The following is a 17,794-nucleotide window of genomic DNA, read 5'->3' as shown; positions in this document are numbered from 1 at the left end:
TTCAGATGTGGAGGAGCTCAATCTTTTCACAGACTATCTGGTTCATAAACATGGTGACAACTTTAGCAAATATGTAAACAGCCTATTTTTTTCTGAAAATGACATCAACTTAAAATCATTACATTTCAGTAAATGTTTTCCGGTCTTCGAAACACCCTTGAAGTGACTAAATCTCCCCAGAAAAGCAAACAGTACAAAATAAAATCCGTTTCACAGGATCAGACGAGAGAAAATAAAGATTGCTGTGCTTCTGCAGTAAATTTAATAAGATGCATATTAATAAACCTGATTGTGTCCTTGTTTCCTTTTTTTTTTACTGCTTGTTGTGTTTTGAAGTAATCAAATCATTTCCACACGAGCATTGTGCGTTTTTACACATTTATAGAAGAAAACTTCATAAACGCTGGAACCTGTCGTGCAGAAATACTTTAATATTCATGCAGCTTATCGATTGATAGGCCTGTCGCAATAAGCAATAACTCAATTGGGTGATAAATTAAAAATAAAACGGGCTCAATAATTAACATTTGCATGATTTATTGTTTTAAACCACAAACTGGGTGACAAAAATCTTCAGTCTGGAGCTTTGATCTCAACCAGCTCTTTTTTTGAAGAACACATTTCTTTACAGAAACTTCATATTTCATGTTCTGCTTTGTTTATTTGGGATATTTAAAACGTCTTCCAGCTCCAGAGTTATTGAACTTTGAGAATGTTTTACATTATTATGCTGTTATTGTTACAATGCTTTGAAATGGTAGTAAAACACCATTTGTGTGTCACGACAAAGCTTATGTTTATTGTGACAGGCCTATCGATTGATAGCTTCTTCTCATCAATTTATCACAACGCTGTCTTGTAAAAATCTAATCCCGGAGCTAAATGACTCAATCTACAACTTTATGCCGTACTCTAGATTTCAGGGGTTAAACCTACTTATTGAGTCACAATATAAAATAAACACTTTATTAGCATGCATCGTAAACAACTAAAAGTGCACCAGCATCATGAAAAATATGTACAGTAAAAGGACTTGCAGGAAGCAGAAGGGATTAAATATGTACATGTCTTTTAAAACAAATCCTTAAGATAATAGTGGCTGTTTTATCTGTGGCGCAGATCCGAGCTCCTGGCTCTGCGTCCCGTCTTCGCTCCCGTCGCCCCCTATCATTACTCTCCGGCTGATGTTATTCTGCAAAAAGTCTTTCAGGCCGTCGAAGCCCTGGGTGAACAGGTACTCCAGGTACCAGCTCCACGGCTTGGTTTGCTGGAAAACACACGGGGAGTCGCATCAGAAAACATCTGAAGGACTGTTTGATCAAAGACGGATGACTGAGGCGAGTCGAGACTAGACGTGACGTCTTTAATGAACACGGAACGGAAAAGGAGACTCGTTTTACCTTGATGGAATTGAGGTCCGTTTCTTTTCTGCCGGGCCAACACTGATAAAGAGACGACATTAATATTCAGTGACAGAAATCTGTGGGAAATCTCACAAGAACGCAGGTGGCCCAAACCCAAAAAAAAAAAGGTGTGTGTGTTATTAAACATCTTAAAGGGCAGCCATTAATTATAACTATCCCTATTGATTAATGCATCATCTTTGAAGGATACATTAAAACTCATTTGTCTTGGCTGTAGGTCTGTTTGGCAAAATGCACAGCAAGAATCCAAACTGATCCATCAAAACAACAGACAGGGTTCCGGCCTGAGAAACTTCCAGTTCCACTTCTTTATGAACATAAAATACTGAATTTATGACAAACATTTCTACAACCTACAAAAATAAAAACAGCAGAGAAAGACAGATGAAGGAAGAGAGGTCAACAGACTGGAAAGAAACAAGTGAGGAAGGGAGAAAGAAAGTAGTGAAGAGGGGAAAAGGAAGAAGAAGGGGTAGTAAAACATTAAAAATAAGAGGTGAGAGATGAAGGAAACAAAAAAGAAAAAAGGAAATGAGTGACCAAAGGACACAATGTAGCAAGGAAGGAATGAAGTGGCAACATGAAGGGGACATAGGAAACAAAGAAAAGGAAGAACACAAGAAGGAAGGAAATGGGAGGCAAAGAAAGGACCATCAAGGAAAAAGAGGACACAAGATTGGAGAAACAAAAGGAAAGAAGAAAAGAAAAATAGAAAAAAATTACATATATGTGGAGAGATGAAGGAAAAAATAAAAGTAATAATTTAGGAAGAAAAAACAAGAAGGGAAGTATGGAAGGAAAGGAAAGACAAGGAAGAAAGGAAGGGAGCGTAGGAAACAAAAAGGAAAAGAAAGAACAAGAACTAAGGAAGGAAGGAGACACAAAAGGAAACGAGTGACACAGGAAAGACACAATGAAGAAAGGAAGGAAGGAATGATAAGAAGAGAGAAAAAGAAAGAAACAAGAAAGGATCAAATAAATGGGACTTGGGAAACAGAAAAAGAACACAAGAAGGAACCAAGTAAGTGAGGAAGAAAGGAAGGACACAAATAAGGAAGGAAGGACACGAGAGGAAGAAAGAAAGGAAAACAGGTAGCAAAACTTAGATATATGAGGAAAGCGATGAAGGGCCCAAAAAAGGAAACAAGAATCAGATTTAGACAGCAGTCGAGTGAATAAACTCTGGGAACATGAATATTCTTCATTCTCCCATCTTCCTCCTCCTAACTTGTGGAGAACAATGAACTCCATTGGTTCCCAGAATCCCACTGACCTTGTGGTGGAAGTCCAGAGCGTAGCTCACGAAGGCCGGGTGGTGGATGAGGTCGAAGCGCGTCGAGAACTGCGGCACGCCGCTCTGGGCGAGCAGCTCGTCGGACAGACGCACTTCCGCTTCCGGGTAGCACATGTTGGAATTCCACAGGCAGTTCACCAGGAACACCTGGTAGCGGTTAAACTCCCGGAAAGTCTGGCGGCTGATGTGAAAGGCCTGCTGCAGAAACAAAACCGAACGAACGAACAGGAGGCGATTCATTCACCGAGTTTGATTCATCTTCATCAGAGTTCCGTAGTAATTAGTTACATTTACTTAACTAACCTTTTTGAGGAAAATTTACTTTTATGAGTATTTTTACTACGCTGTACTTTTTACTTTTACTTGAGTAATTTTATTATGAAGTATTTCTACTCTTACTTGAGCACAATGTTTTAGGGACTCTGCCACCTCTGGTCTTAATAAAAACAATCTGGTGGCATTTGCAGGCGAGCCGGTCGGCCGGCGGGGAGAAAAACCTGCTTAAAAAATCGGAGCTGCGTTGAAATAAACATTTCCAAACTCTCATGTGAGAGGAGATTATGGTTATCGGGTTTACGCAGATGGACCGGCTGAATATCAAACATCTACCTCGGTTTCTAAAACAAACAGCTGGATTACTGATCCAGCCACAGAGCCACAGGTTCGTCCTTACCTCAGTCACTTTCTCCTGCCTCTTGGCGGACGTCAGGTTCACTTTGTACCTAAACAAAACAGAAATGATGCAACTAATTACAGAAATAAAATCCCATTTTCTGTGTAACAGTATAACTTAAAGTTAGAAATAAAACTTTAATTTCACAGATCTGATTTTGTCAGGCGACATGTGATGAGACCATGCTCTTTTTCACACCTCAGCCTCACTTTCATTTACAGTGCTGTCTTAAGGTAGAAATTCGTATCATAATGTATTTTATTGAGATTTTAGGTGACAAAGTGGTGCATTATTGCAGAACAGAAGGAAAATTATTTTGGGTTTCTGAGTTTTTGCGAGGCATGCATTTCTTTTACTCTGTTACTCTTAAATAAAACTCATCGTGACCAATTAGAACGACCCAGTTGGGGTGCGTTCACATTGTTTAGTCCGCACTAATCAAACTCAGATTTCTTAGAAAGTCCAATTCATTTTGGGAGGTGTGACTATACAACCAAGCTCTGGTGCAAATCAAAAACGCTAACTCTGGTCCGCCTTAAAACCTTGGTCTCGATTCAGTTGAAGTGAACTCTGGTGTTGTTTGAATGTATATGTGAACGCCAAGCGGACCAGAGACCGCTCCAAAAGCAGGAAGAGAACTATAGCGCTGGGGATTCTGGGTAAACGCAACCAAAACAAAGTCAAGAGTCTGGCACTAGAGCGAGAAATGACAGTCTTTTACCAAAGACAAAAGAAAAATCCTACAAAGGCAAAAATCTGACGCGACTCCATTTGTGTTTACATCTTGTGAAGAAGGAAGTCGCGCTTTGTCTCTTCTTCTGAGGTTTTTGTCGCCACCACAGGTGATGAGGGAAATGGGTTTTTCAAAAGGCTTGGTTCATTTGACAGCGCAGTGTGAAAGCAAACCACACCAACTGACAATCATCCCACCTGATGGTCCACTGGGTGTGAAAACACTCTTAAAGTCCAGACCTAAATACAATTAAAAACATGTGGCAAGACTTGAGCATCAAGTCCCACGTTCAGTCTGAGTGAGCTTGAGCTAATTTGTAAAGAAAAATGGGCCAGATTGAAAGTCTTTGTTTATTTAAAGCTAGAAGAGACAAAGCACCAAAAGATATTCTACTAAGGTGTCCGGGACGGTTTTATATTAAATTTCTAGATTAAGAAAAATAATTAATCATTTGCCTTCCACTTTATAATAAAACACACTGAAGGTTTTCAATTTTAACTCCACTAAACGTGTGAAAGATCAGAGCAGATGCTACCAGATGGATGAAGTGTCTCCCACCTGTGCATGATGAAGGCCAGTCTGTCCACGCTGACGGGGTCGGCAGCAAAAAAGGCCGGGTAAAAAACTCCTGGAGGAGGCATGACCACAAGGGGAAGGCCAAACTTCAGGAAAGTGTCACAAACCTGAGGAAGGAGGGCGAAAAAAATGATTCTCCAGCTCTTAATCTAAAAGCTTTTATGAGTCTGCAGAGCTCTGCATTGACATCCTATAATCTGATGTACACTTTCATGTTGGGCCAATAATGCTGCGTTCCATTTAGCTCAAAGTCAGATCTCAGAGCTGGGAATTATGCTATATCCAGTTTGATCTCGATTCCAGTTGGAAGTCAGGAAACCACGGGGACTTGATTGTTTTTGTGCTGGCAAACTACTTATAGTAACACAAGTTAATAACAATGTGCATACAGATTATGTTGACATGTTTGATAGAAGCTTGTGAGTCCCTGATGATAATTGTAGTAAAATAAAAATGCTTAATGTTTAGGTGGAAAGAGGATTTCAAATAAAGTTTCTAGGAGTGAAACTGGGCCATAAAACCTGCTTTGAATCAAGTTGGATCCAAACTGGCAAAGGCACTTGCAGCATTGGATAAAACATACAATATTTAGACCCGGTTAGCAGCTCCCACTTACTGTCTCATAGAAATCCAGAATGAAGCTGAGCAAGAGAGAGTGGCAGCCCTCCAGCTGGAGGCCCAGGGAGGCCAGCCGACCCACGAAGTGAACCAGCTCCATCACAGAGTCCTTGAACCCTGACAGGGTTATGTTTCTGAGACAGAGAGCAGAGCAGAGGGTCACAACACAGAAACCGTCTGCTCAACTGACACCAAGGGAAACTTCCAACACACGTTTACTGATTTCAGATAAGACGGAGAAAGATCACTGCAGCAGAAAATATCAGAAACTCAAACCAGAGGGGCAGATTTACTCAATGAGTCAGCAAATTGCACATGGCATGGCAGGGATATATTCAAGGCTCAATTATGAATTATAATTTTTATTTAGACTGGGGCTGGACAATATGGCTGAAAAATCCATCACAATATAAGCATTTCACATTAGTAGATTTTTTTTTCTACCTACAGATTCATCCTTTGCTGAAGTGTTCACCCAAGGAACGCTACGTTACTGCATTTTAGGCAACAAAATGTTTATTTCCTTCCTTAAAACCAGGAACAAGTGGTGTGTTTATTTGCATATTTTAATTTATTCTAGTACTTTATAAAACAGGTAGGGCTGGACGATATGAATGAAAAACTTATCACAATGCAAATGCTTCATATCAGTCAATATTGATAAGAATTGATTCGTTTTTGTTTTAAATATCTGAAGTACTGAAAAACTGGTGGTGTGACCGTTCCTGCTGTCTCCACAGTTTTCCCTCCACAGCATTGATTTTTTATTTTCAAGCATTTATGAGGCAAAACCTTAAACTGCTGCTGCGCCAGTTATTCAACAGGTCGTTGCTAGGTAACCAAAGAGAGAGTGAGTTGCTAGGTAACCAAAGAATGAGTGTGTTGCTAGGTAACCAAAGAATGAGTGAGCTGATTCCACCAACCTTGCTTAGCTGTGGTTCTGGATCAGAGTACAGTGAATAGTCAATAATCTATCAGACGTATTATCATGTGTCTATCGCGATATATGTTGTTGTTATTGATTGATTGTCCAGCCCTACCAAAAAGTAAAATGCACCAATGCGCCTCATCTTCAAAAAAAAAAGAAAGGCTGCAAGTTTAAAATTTTTTTGCATCAAGTGGGTTTTTATAAAACCATGCTCCAGTTGTTCTTCAGTTGTTTAATGGCGTGGACGTAAAACTCACATGGACGTGTGGCTGTTGAGGCTGATGTCGAGGTCATCTTCCAGCGCGTACGCAGAGTGCCAGGTCAGCCACTTTAACAGCATGTGGTTTAAACACTCAATCAGTCCACACTGCAGAAACGCAGAGAGGAAAAGCACCGATCAAACACTCAATAATAGCAGCGGTTACAATGCATGCAAGGCTAACACGTGTTAGCTGCAACCATGAAAATCCAGTCAACATAGAGCTGCAACGTGAGGACGATTCAGGGTTTCTGACCATTTTATGGTCAAACTTTTCATCTCTTACATTCCTATTTGTCCCCTTTTGTTTGGATAGATGAACGGATGGATGTAAGGATGAAAAGATGGATGGATGGATGGATGGATAGATAGATGAAAGAATGAACAAATGAATGATTGGAGAGAAAAAAACAGACAGAAACACGATGCAGAGAAAATGGATGGATGGAAAAACAGATGGATGAATATACAAACTATTGCGTTAATGGAAGGATGGACGGATGAATAAACAAACTAACTGATTCACAGATGGATGGATGAACAAGTGGATGGACATGGAGATCGGAGACGGATGCACGTTTTAGAAAACAGGATTTAAAAATACGTTTTTAAAAACACCTCAGCTTTGAGAACACCCAGATTTTTCCTGAAACCCTGAAGTTTTAACAACTTTTGCCTCAAACAGCAAACTCACCTTAAAAAACAGCGAGGACGTGAAGAAAAGCTGCATGAGAGGATCGAACAGCAACGCCTTGATTTCTGAGCAGGAGAGAAAATATCACAATTATTCCTGATCAACAAACAGCTCACATTTTCTAATAAAAGCTGCTTCATTCTGGCTCTCAGTTAACATGCTACGTAGCAACTAAGGTAGAAAGCAGCATTTTGTTTTTGTTTTCTTGGACACTCACGCGAGCTCGGAATGACGGGAATGTTGCTCAGGAGGCCGAGGATCTGCGGACGCAGTAGAGATCCGTCCCAAACGTTCAGGAATTTGAACAGGAAGGCATCAGAACTGTTAAACCCCTCCTAATGGGCACAAGCATTGTTTAATTAAAACATGAAACAACAATTTATTTAAATTAAATTGACTCTTTTCTAATAAGATCTAGTTTTAAATTGTATGTTTTTGTTTTTAAACTGTAAGTTTTTATTTTTTTTTTTTATTATGTTGTGTTTTAATGTACAGCACTTTGTATCAGCTGTGGTTGTTTTAAAGTGCTTTATAAATAAAGTTGGTTTGGTTTGGTTTAATAATTCTAATTCTGTGTCAGTCCAATTAAAGATCCAATTAAATAACCAAATATCCTTAGGTGTATGTCAACTATGTTGCTATAGTCTGAAATAAATCATATAACTATTATAAAATTTGTAAACTTGAAATGACAGCCTGTCCCAAATTAATTTGTTAGATTTGTTTAAGATTAGATTTGTCTGATGGTGCAGAATGAGAATTTAAACAATTCTGATTCTGAAAAAAATCTCAGAATTCTGAGAAACAAAAGTCGGAATTCTGGGGGGAAAAAAGTCAAAATTCTGAGAAAAAAGTCCAAATTTTGAGGAAAAAACATCTGAATTCAGATTTTTTTTTTAAATAATCTGAATTCTAATAAAAAAGATCTGAATTTTAAGAAAACAAGTCAGAATTCTGAGTGGAAAAATCTGAATTCTAAAATTAAAGCAAGAATTCTGAGAAAAAAATTAATTCTAAGAGTCAGAATCCTTTTATTTTTGACCCTAATTTTCTTCCATACATTAAATTTATTTATCAGATTTGAGTTTTAAGACTTGATTTGTTTTATGGTGCATTAAAAGTTTAACAATTCTGATTCTAGGAAGAATTCTGACTTTAGACAAAGAGACTTCATTGTCATTCAACTGTACATTTCATTTCAATACCAATAAGTAAATAAAATAATACAATTATTAACTTAAATCTTAGAAATATTTCATAAGTATAAAATAAATGAACACATGCGATGAGACGCTCACCTGCAGGAAGTGCTGCGCCGACAGCAACCGGTTTAAAAACTGTAGCGCTTCCTCCGGGTTCTTATTGGCTCCTCCATCGCTGCAGAACAAAAACTCTAAACAAGAAAGAAGAAAATTTAGTAACTCAAACAGACAAATAAAATAAATGATTCTGGAATTTTTTATTCCTTCTCCTAAAATAATTCCCTTTGATTAGCCAAACTAGGTAATCCGCTGGAGTTCAGCTCAAGGTCAGCTTTAATTTGGGAGAAACTTCTCCTGCTTGTCGATGATGACGATGATGTCACAGCGGTTTTGCAGCATCACGTCCAATCACGTCTCATTTACCTTCGTGGAGAGCGTAGCCGAGCCAGAAGTTGAGTCGCAGGAGGGCCGACTCATCCTGCACGCAGTCCAGATACTGCAGAGCCAGACTGGACCCCAGCAGAGAGCCCATCTGAGCCGGCAGCTGGCGGAGGAACAACCAGATAACAACATCATCACACACCCATCAACACAGACAGGCATCCAGAGGCACATTTTAATTTAAAAAAACATGCTCAGAAAGTCAAACTTCACATTAAAGTAAAACAGAATCCGCTGTTTTACTTTATGATCATGATGTTACCAGCTTTAGGAGAGTTAATGCTGATACCAGAGTTATAATTTTCATTAGAGTTTAGTTTTATTTCACTGTGACTTTTTTTTAGTTTTTATAGTGTGTTTGCTAGATTTTACTAGTTGTCATTAGATACATATTGTTTAGTTTTTATTAGTTATAGCAGTTAGTTTTTTCCGATTTTTAGGTGCCGAATTCAAAAAGTTAGGAGTATTTTTATTTTGATTATGTTTAGATCGATTGGCTAACGAATACTCCGCAATAAATACAGTTTTTAAAAAATGAATTCAATTATTGTTTGCTTCCAACTTTTGCTGTCACAAATTTGTATTGCCAAGAAGAGTATGAGTGCCGTAATTTACCGACAACTGACGTAAACTGCTTGTGTGGGGGGAAAAAGTAAATAAATCTCATATCCGTTCAAAAGACTAATAAATAAACTCAAACACAAAAAACGAAGGATTTCGTATCTATAATTTCAGTACGTTTTATAAACGCACAATTTAAAAGTTCCAGTTACATAGATTTTCCCAATTAATTGCCATTTTTATTTATTTCAGTTAACAAAAATGTTCTCTCCATTTCAGTTTTTGCTATTTCAGTAGTTTTAGTTAACTGTAATAACTTTGGTTTATACAAAAAGTCAAGCCAAGCTGAGAATCCAGTAACAGCACACAAGCAGCTGCCTCAAAACACAGAGATGCTCCCAGTTTCATGGATAAATTAGAATGAAAAGGAGACAAACAATGAACAGACACAATTTCAACAAGAAGCAATAAAGTGTTGATCCTCTACCAATATAATCAATACAATAAAAGAACTGTTTAATGCACAATTAAAAACAACAACAGAGTAAAGAAAGATCTTTGGTTGCATTTTATAAGCTGTGTCGTGTTCAACTAAAGAGGAGAATATATGTGTTACACAGAATCTCATTTAATTTATTTATTTTTACTTTTATTACTCATTCAGGACAGATAAACCGCTAATGACGTCTGTGAGGGGGAAAAAACATGTAATGGCAAAGTTAATGAGAAGCACAGCGCTCATAAAGCGGGTTTATCCGCTAATCTAATAAAACAATTACAGCCCCGGGCCACCTGTGCTGGACTGAGACGTAAATGCGCTGCACGTCATCCAGATTAGACGGTGCAACAGCACCACCATGTGGCGGTGAGGCGGCATCGCACCAGAAACAGATTCAGCGCCCTGAAGTGAATGAGTGGAGAAAATAAATGACTCTAGGCTTGTGTCACAATAACACGTTTTTCTGGATGATAAATTGTCCCAGGAGTTCTTAAAGTTCAATAAACTTTAAATTCTAATGAACATTCAACCCTGCAGCTGGAAGACATTTCAAATATCCAAAATAAATAACAAAAACAACAAATAAAATTAATCATGAAGTCTCTGTAAGCAAAATTGTCCTTCAAATAAAGTTGAGACCAATTCATCAGACTGAAGACTTTTGTCATCTAGTTTTTGGTAAAAATACAAAAACGATAAATCATGTTATTGGAAACTATTGAGCTCATTTTAATTTATCATTCAATTAAGTAATTTATTACTTATTGCGACAGGTCTAGTAAATGTGTTTTAGAGTAACATAAGTGATTTTTACTTTGCTAAATGTGCAACTTTAAGGCAAGCAGGTCACAATTTGGATAAGAAGTATCTAGACTAGAATATTAAAAAAAACACTTTTCTTTCACTGTTTTTTTAATAATTTGTTTTTTAAAGCAAAAAATGTCTCGAGAAGTAGCATTTTGAATAAAAGTCTCATTAGTCCAGGGACGGTTTACCTCGATGCGATGCATGTTTTGCAGCAGCTGAGCGAAGGACTGGATCTGCTGCATAGGAACCAGATTCCTACTGGAGCCCTGCGCCGCCTGGGGCTCCTTGATGGTGACGGGGCTCAGAGACGGCAGCTCCAGGTGGGCGTGTTTCTGGAAAAGCAAAACAAAAGATTTCACTACACGTTCAGACAATTTACTGACTCGTTTCTGGAGTGTAGATAGGAATGTTTTCAAGTTAGATGTCTCCACTTCATATTTAAGCTAAGCTTTAAAAGATTTAACAGTCAGAATGCGTTTGTTACAGGTATTGTTTGTCAAATCCATTTGAGAAACTGAATTTGGGGGTTTATTTTGCTGTAAGAAATATTTATTTGCAATTTACAGATATAAACTAAATGAAATTAAATAAAAAATGCTACCTAAATCAACTTGTTCATTACAGATCTACTTTCTAATCTGATCCTGTTACTAGGATAAAAACAGAGATATCGGCTGTTGTCCATTTGTCGGAAACACATGGAGCCTCTGGACAGAAGCTGAGGAGGTGATGAAATGTTGCAATAATACAGGGAAAGGAGCAGCAATATGTCAAGTGCTGCAGAAATCATTTAAACACTCTGAATAATATGCTGGGGAACGCACCCTTTTCCGAGAGGCGGTTTTATCTCTGACAGCGAAGGCCAGACTGATGCTGGAGGCGACCTGCATGCCGTTCCTCCTCTGGACTCCGACTAGAGCCGACTTCCAGGGGGAAATGTGATTCTTAAACCCACTCTGCGAGAAATCAAAGAGCACTTGTGTTTCATTACTGTTTAGAGTTTACAGTCAGGCAGTATTAGAGGAGCTTTCAGTTTGAAACTAGAGGACAAACCTTCATCCGGGATGGTATGGAGAGCGTCACCAGCTCAGGGCAAAACACTTTATAGAGAGACAGAAGGTACAGCAGGTAAGGCTGCCTTCCCTGAGGAGACAAGAGAGATGTGCAACACAGTGCATAAAACACGTCTGCAGATTCCCAAAAATGCAACAATCAGTTCTGTTGCCGCAAAAAATAATAAGTCCCATGAGAAAACTACAGATGATTTTACAAAAGGTTTACATGTTTTTACTCGTTTGTGTGTTGAACAACATATTTCCAGTTTTTCTCTGGCAAGTTAGGAGATGTGATCCGATCAACCAGTAATCATAACACTCCACTTAAGGAATCAAAGACGGAGGGAAGGAAGAAGGACATGAGAAAAGAGAGTGAAACAACAAAAGACAGCAAAAGACAGAAAAACCTAAAGAAAGAAATGGTAAAAGAGCAAAAGACGGAAAAGATTCAAAGACAGAAAACTCCAAAACAAACGAAAGCAACAGGAAGTTTACCAGTTTCGACTGCTGCTCCAGTAGCTTCCTGACTCTGAAGACACGCACTGCAGTGGAATAAAAATAATGTTAATATTTTTCGCAGAAGTGAAGAAAATACTGAGAACAGAAAAATAAATATTAAAGCCTGTCTTACCATTTTCCTTTCTGGTTAAAAGATACAACAAGTGGCAAATGAAAGGGCACTGAAAAAGAAACAAGAACAAGAAAATGTAAAGTCTTGTTCATAACATGACAAAATAGAAACACCAGTTTATATATCCATCCATCCATCCATCCATTTTCTTTACACCCTTATCCCTCAGTGGGGTCGGGAGGGTTGCTGGTGCCCATCTCCAGCTCACGTTCCGGGCGAGAGGCGGGGTCACCCTGGACAGGTCGCCAGTCTGTCACAGGGCAACACAGAGACACACTTGGAAAAACAACCACGCACACACACACTCACACCTAGGGGCAATTTAGACAGACCAATTAACCTGACAGTCATGTTTTTGGATTGTGGGAGGAAGCCGGAGTACCCGGAGAGAACCCACGCATGCACAGGGAGAACATGCAAACTCCATGCAGAGGGACCGGGGCCGGGGGTCGAACCCAGAACCTTCTTGCTGCAAGGCAACAGCTCTACCAACTGCGCCACTGTGCAGCCCCAATATTACATATAATTAAAGCTAAATAAATTTTGCTCTGCTCCTTGCAGGTAGAGACGATAGATGAACAGATTGCATTTTTGAGGTCAGACACTGATGTTGGATGTGAAGGCCTGAATCGCAGCTCTAATTTAATCCAAAAGTGTTCAATGATTTGAGGTCAAAAGGACTAACTCACCAATTCTTCCATATCAAACTGGATAATTAATTTACCTCTCAAGGTCAAAGGACATTCGTCTGAAAACAGAAATATGCCACATTCACCATCACCAGCGTGTGAAAAGGTGAAAGACGGCATGTAGTGTGAAGAATTGAGTCCATACAAGTGCGGGCCACTGACCATTTTACCATTTACATGTTAATCTGAGAGAGGAGTGAATGAACCCACCTTTGTTAAACATGAAAAACCAACACTAAACACCTACTCTGCATCTCTGACTCGTCTTTCCACGCGATTTTGTAGCATTTCACATCTTTGGACAAGAGACCAAAACAACTGAGACGGCATTATGAGGGATTTGTTTGGACCGTCAAGCAACAACGACCCAACTATTGAGCTGAATAGAGGCCATTATACGTCTTTAAGGCTCAATCTGTGACCTTAATTTCTCTACTGGTGTGACTGTTCTCACCGCTCCTGGCTGTAAACGGTTCAACCATGTTCGGCGTTTTAGATCAGAGCGCAAACATCTTGAAGAAGACAGTAAAGACGTCCAGCTAAAGACGTCCAGCTGGATTTGATAACTGAGACTCAACACCAGCGACTTGCTTCTTTAAAGTTGGTCATCTCTTTATTACAAATGTTATTGAACAATTTCCATACAGTAAAAGGTATTTATGACATAGTTTCTCATATTTATACCATCTAGCAAAAATAAATTAGCTAGCTATTAAATATGAATCTCATAATGACCACATGATATTTAAAATGTCATAATTTAGCATAACTGAATTGCATCTCACGATTACGACTCATTTATCTTATAATAATGAGATACAATAACAGATTTGACTTACCTACATCATATTATGACATGGGCATATTTATAATCATGATTGTAAGACATGGCCAAAGCTCAGAGATATTGGTGATAATTATTAATTCATTTTAGATTTTAAATTATATTCATACAACATAGTAGTTTTTTTCTCATTGGAAATAAAATTGGCATCTCTCACAGGATTAAAGAATGGTGTGTAAATTATTAAAATAATATTTATCTGCTCTTATTTTCATGTGTCAAATTATTTACTCCTCTCTCAACTTTCAACAGAAATGTTTCAATAGATGTTACAGGAAACAAACCAGCTTTTGTTGATAAGCTGCAGCTCCTTAAAGTAAGATGGTCTCTTTGCCATCACCCTAATCTTTAGCTACTTTTCTCTATCAGATTAAAGCTGCCCCCAAAACGCCACCGTTACTTTCCATCATTTTCAAAGAAGTAAATAAGTTTCAAGTTAAATCAACGCAGAGAAGACGAGTCACATACCAGATTCTCGTCTGTGACGAAGCTGAAGATGAAGCCATAAATGGCTCGAAGCTTGTCCTTCGCATCGATCATGTCGAAAACAGTCAGCACCCATTTTATAAATAAAACCTACAAATTTCAGAGAGAAAAACGCATCAATCCAAAACATACAAACAAAACTGACTGAATAAGAACAAGAACAGCTCCATTTTAATATTATTAGTGAAAATTTGCAAAAAACAAATCTGCGGCGTGCTTTTCTAATCTACATTATTTGGATGTTAACATGTGGAAGTGATTGGATTTTCGCAAACCTGAGTGCTGATGGGTAATTTCCGAACAGTGAGCCAAACTATGGCTCGGACCACAGCCTCCTGTGGCACCGCCGAAGCGGGAAGCAGACACTTCAGCACCCGAGCACATGGACTGCTGCCTGCAGACGTAATAAATCCAGAAAAGAAGCAAACGTCAACAGATCACAGATTAGCATAGCATTTTCTACAAGAGGTGCCACGCGTTATTACCACTCACTGGTCCATTATATCATCTCTCATATCATCAGCAATAATTCAAAGAAAATGTTTTTTTGTTTTACACTTAAAAATTGTCATAAACATGCAGGTTGTTGGAGTATCTTCAGTTTGTGTCATTGCTTAGTTCAGTGTTTTTCAAAGTGTGGGCCGCTAAGGGGGCGCCTCAGAAAGTTAGAGTGAAGAGAAAAAATAGAAAAATTAAAAATAAAAAAGGAATAAAATACATTTTTAAATAATACTTTTTTATATGAAGGTATTCTTCTTTGATTTGTTGTTTTAAATATAAGTTAAAACAACTTATTGAAGATGCAGATATAAGGTATTATCTAGGAAATTCAGGAAAAAAGTTACTGTCTTTCTCATCTTTCTGACTGGCAGCCAAATTTATCAAGTTGCTTTTCTCCTCAAACTAGAAATGGAAACGTTTCTGACAAATAAGACAGAAGGAACCATCCAGCTGCCCTGCTGTTGAGGACACATCTGCAAAATCCTAAACTGTGGAGATTAAATGCAGTTTGATGGGATTAGTATAAAAACATTACATGCCTTTTTTTAATCAAAAGAGGGGATTGTGGTGAACATTTTTATCTGATAATCTATTGAACATCAGATTAATACAAATTTTACACCACAGAACTCTTTGTCAACAAATGCAAAATGAATGTAGTAATTGTCGAATAGTGAATAAAAGTGAGGGAAAAAAAACAGTAAAATTCAATATTTCTTTACATATTTTGTAGCATTGTCTGTGGGCTTGCAAAGGGGGTTCCCGGACAGAAACTAATATCGTTTGGTGGGGCCACAGCATGGAAAAGTTTGGGAACCTCTGGGTTATTTAGTTGATTAAATACTAATGTTTCCTAATCACTTAGCTTATTCTTCAGTTTGATGTGCTAAAGTGTAAAAGTTGCAGTAATGTGCTTCCAAAGAGCAGGTAAGTGGCGGGCTTACCCATGCGTAGGCTCATAGCAAAGTCCAGCATGACGGAAATGGCTTCTGGAGACAAACCCCTGCTGAACGCCACTTTCTCCACCCGAATCAGATTGTTCTCCAGCTCATCGTTCCCAGTTACAGGAGTGCCTGCTTCCACTAAAGGACAGAGAGAGAGGTGAGGAAGACGCATCAGAACGACAGAAATGCAACTTCCGAGGTTGGATGGGATGGAATACTATGAGAAAATAAACATTTCCAAAGAATACAAGTATATATCTACAGGTTAGACATGCATGAAGGAGCATTTAAACATGATAACCTCTTGAAACAGCTCTGCACAAATACATTTCTGTTAAAACCTCTTAGAAGTTCACAACCTTTTTATTTTGATCTTGTCTGACCTGTTAAGTGGCTCACATTTATATTTTCTCTGCTTATTTCTATAACTAGTTGTAAAGAACCATTTCTCATTCACAGAACAGTGGTTTAAAAATAATCTTAAAAATTAAAATCAAAATAAGAAATAATTTCAACCAAAATGAACTGGATATCCAGACTAAAATGTTTCCTCTAGGGAAATGTTCAGGTGTGTCAAAAACAGAAACCATGTAAATAGATCAATACAACATGTTCTTTAGGGTTACTTTCCTGTGGAAATGTCATTATTAGTGTTATGTTTAGGGCAAAATCCAATTAAATTTGACTTTTCAGGAGCTCCTCGCCAAAAATAAATTGCCAAATTACCAATGAAGACAATTATAAGGAAGGCTTAATACAAGTAATGCTGGCTAATCATTGTTCTTTCACCGATTAATGAGAAAAGTATGAATAATTTTCTACATGCCATATTTAAAAATAAATCTAAATGAAAACTTTTTGTTTGAAATCGATACTCTTGTTACACTACTGTTTTATCGTTTGGGATTTTGCTAGTCCCATTAGTTTTTTTGTTTTTTTTATTTATCCATTTTGCAGTAGGCTTATAAATTATATTTTGTGGTGGACTATTTATACACGAAGAGAGAGAGGCACAGTCTTTGCTTGAGAAATTGCAATAACATTTCACAGTCATGCAATTTGCAACGAATTGTGTGGAGTAAAGTAATAAAGTAAATAATAAAGCATCCTATCTATGCAGAACATACAACTACAGTTTATGCTATTACTGTGATAATCTAGAGACCCAGTAACCCTCGTTATAACTAACATTTATAAATAATTGCTTGTATATCTCAAATATTGTGTAAGGTGTAAATAAATGCAACAACATTTAGCTTTTTGATATAAGTAAAGTAGGGAAAATGTGAGTGTTTCCTAGTGGACTGCTACTGTTGTGTAAGACATGTTTATAATCCTCACGTAGGTTCGTCTTCCTCTGCGTTAAGATAAAACACCATAAGCTATTTATAAAGACATTTTGCGTTCTCCACTATATTCTACCTATAACATGCTTCTGTTCATTATTGTACTGAAGTTGATAGCTGAAGTACAGTTCCGTTGATAGCTATGAACCCAACTGTTTTTGTTTGTGGACCTACCTTCAGAGAAATATTTCAAGGCCAAAACGAAGGGGTCCTCCGCCTCGTTCTTCCTCCTCTCCTGTTCTGCGATTCTCAGACTCCGGTTGCTGCTCCGAGTCGACACAGACTGATCGCTCAGACCCGAATGGTCCGAATCCGACAGGTTTAGCAGCGTCGCCATGTCTACATTGCTAAAAACTTTAAAAACACAATCCCCTCCCAAACTCTGCCTCTGTCCGTTCAATGGAAACTCAAAATCTTCCGCGCCGACCGTTTGCCCTGCGCCTGCGCAGTGGCGTTCATCCGCTGAGGTGCTTCACGGGAGTTGTAGTCTCTTTTGGTTTGTAGTTCTTGCTGAGAGAAGAAGCTAGCGGTTTCCCTGATAATAAATATGAACATTTTGTTTTGTGTATTTTTTTTCTTCTTCTCTTAT

General features: G+C 38.2%; 1 protein-coding gene across 1 annotated transcript; it reads right to left on the bottom strand.

Moving 5' to 3' along the window:
• Positions 1–952: 952 nt before the first annotated feature.
• cenpi (centromere protein I) lies at positions 953–17,671 on the bottom strand. The gene is made up of 20 exons (XM_008420674.3): positions 17,380–17,671; positions 15,860–15,997; positions 14,690–14,808; positions 14,397–14,504; positions 12,396–12,444; positions 12,260–12,306; positions 11,763–11,852; positions 11,534–11,665; positions 10,898–11,041; positions 8,825–8,945; positions 8,498–8,592; positions 7,417–7,534; positions 7,200–7,264; positions 6,504–6,613; positions 5,317–5,452; positions 4,683–4,807; positions 3,392–3,440; positions 2,698–2,916; positions 1,401–1,442; positions 953–1,267 (listed from the first exon to the last, which is right to left on the bottom strand). Exons 1-20 carry the CDS (start codon positions 17,540–17,542, stop codon positions 1,085–1,087), a joined length of 2,253 nt encoding a protein of 750 aa, XP_008418896.2. The 5' UTR covers positions 17,543–17,671; the 3' UTR covers positions 953–1,084.
• Positions 17,672–17,794: the final 123 nt, after the last annotated feature.

This window comes from Poecilia reticulata, chromosome 10 (genome assembly GCF_904066995.2).
Source record: "Poecilia reticulata chromosome 10, P_reticulata-male-v2, whole genome shotgun sequence".
Taxonomy (NCBI): Eukaryota; Metazoa; Chordata; class Actinopteri; order Cyprinodontiformes; family Poeciliidae; genus Poecilia; species Poecilia reticulata.
The sequence above is the reverse complement of the archived record's forward strand: the minus strand, read 5'-3'. Positions and strand labels throughout refer to the sequence as shown.

Excerpts from the sequence above, each read along its gene's own strand:
- cenpi (XM_008420674.3), bottom strand. The coding sequence starts at position 17,542 with ATGGCGACGCTGCTAAACCTGTCGGATTCGGACCATTCGGGTCTGAGC. Across the intron at positions 11,853-12,259 it reads TGGAGCAGCAGTCGAAACTG|GGAAGGCAGCCTTACCTGCT; the intron begins GTAAACTTCCTG and ends TTGTCTCCTCAG. Across the intron at positions 11,042-11,533 it reads AAACCGCCTCTCGGAAAAGG|AAACACGCCCACCTGGAGCT; the intron begins GTGCGTTCCCCA and ends TTGCTTTTCCAG.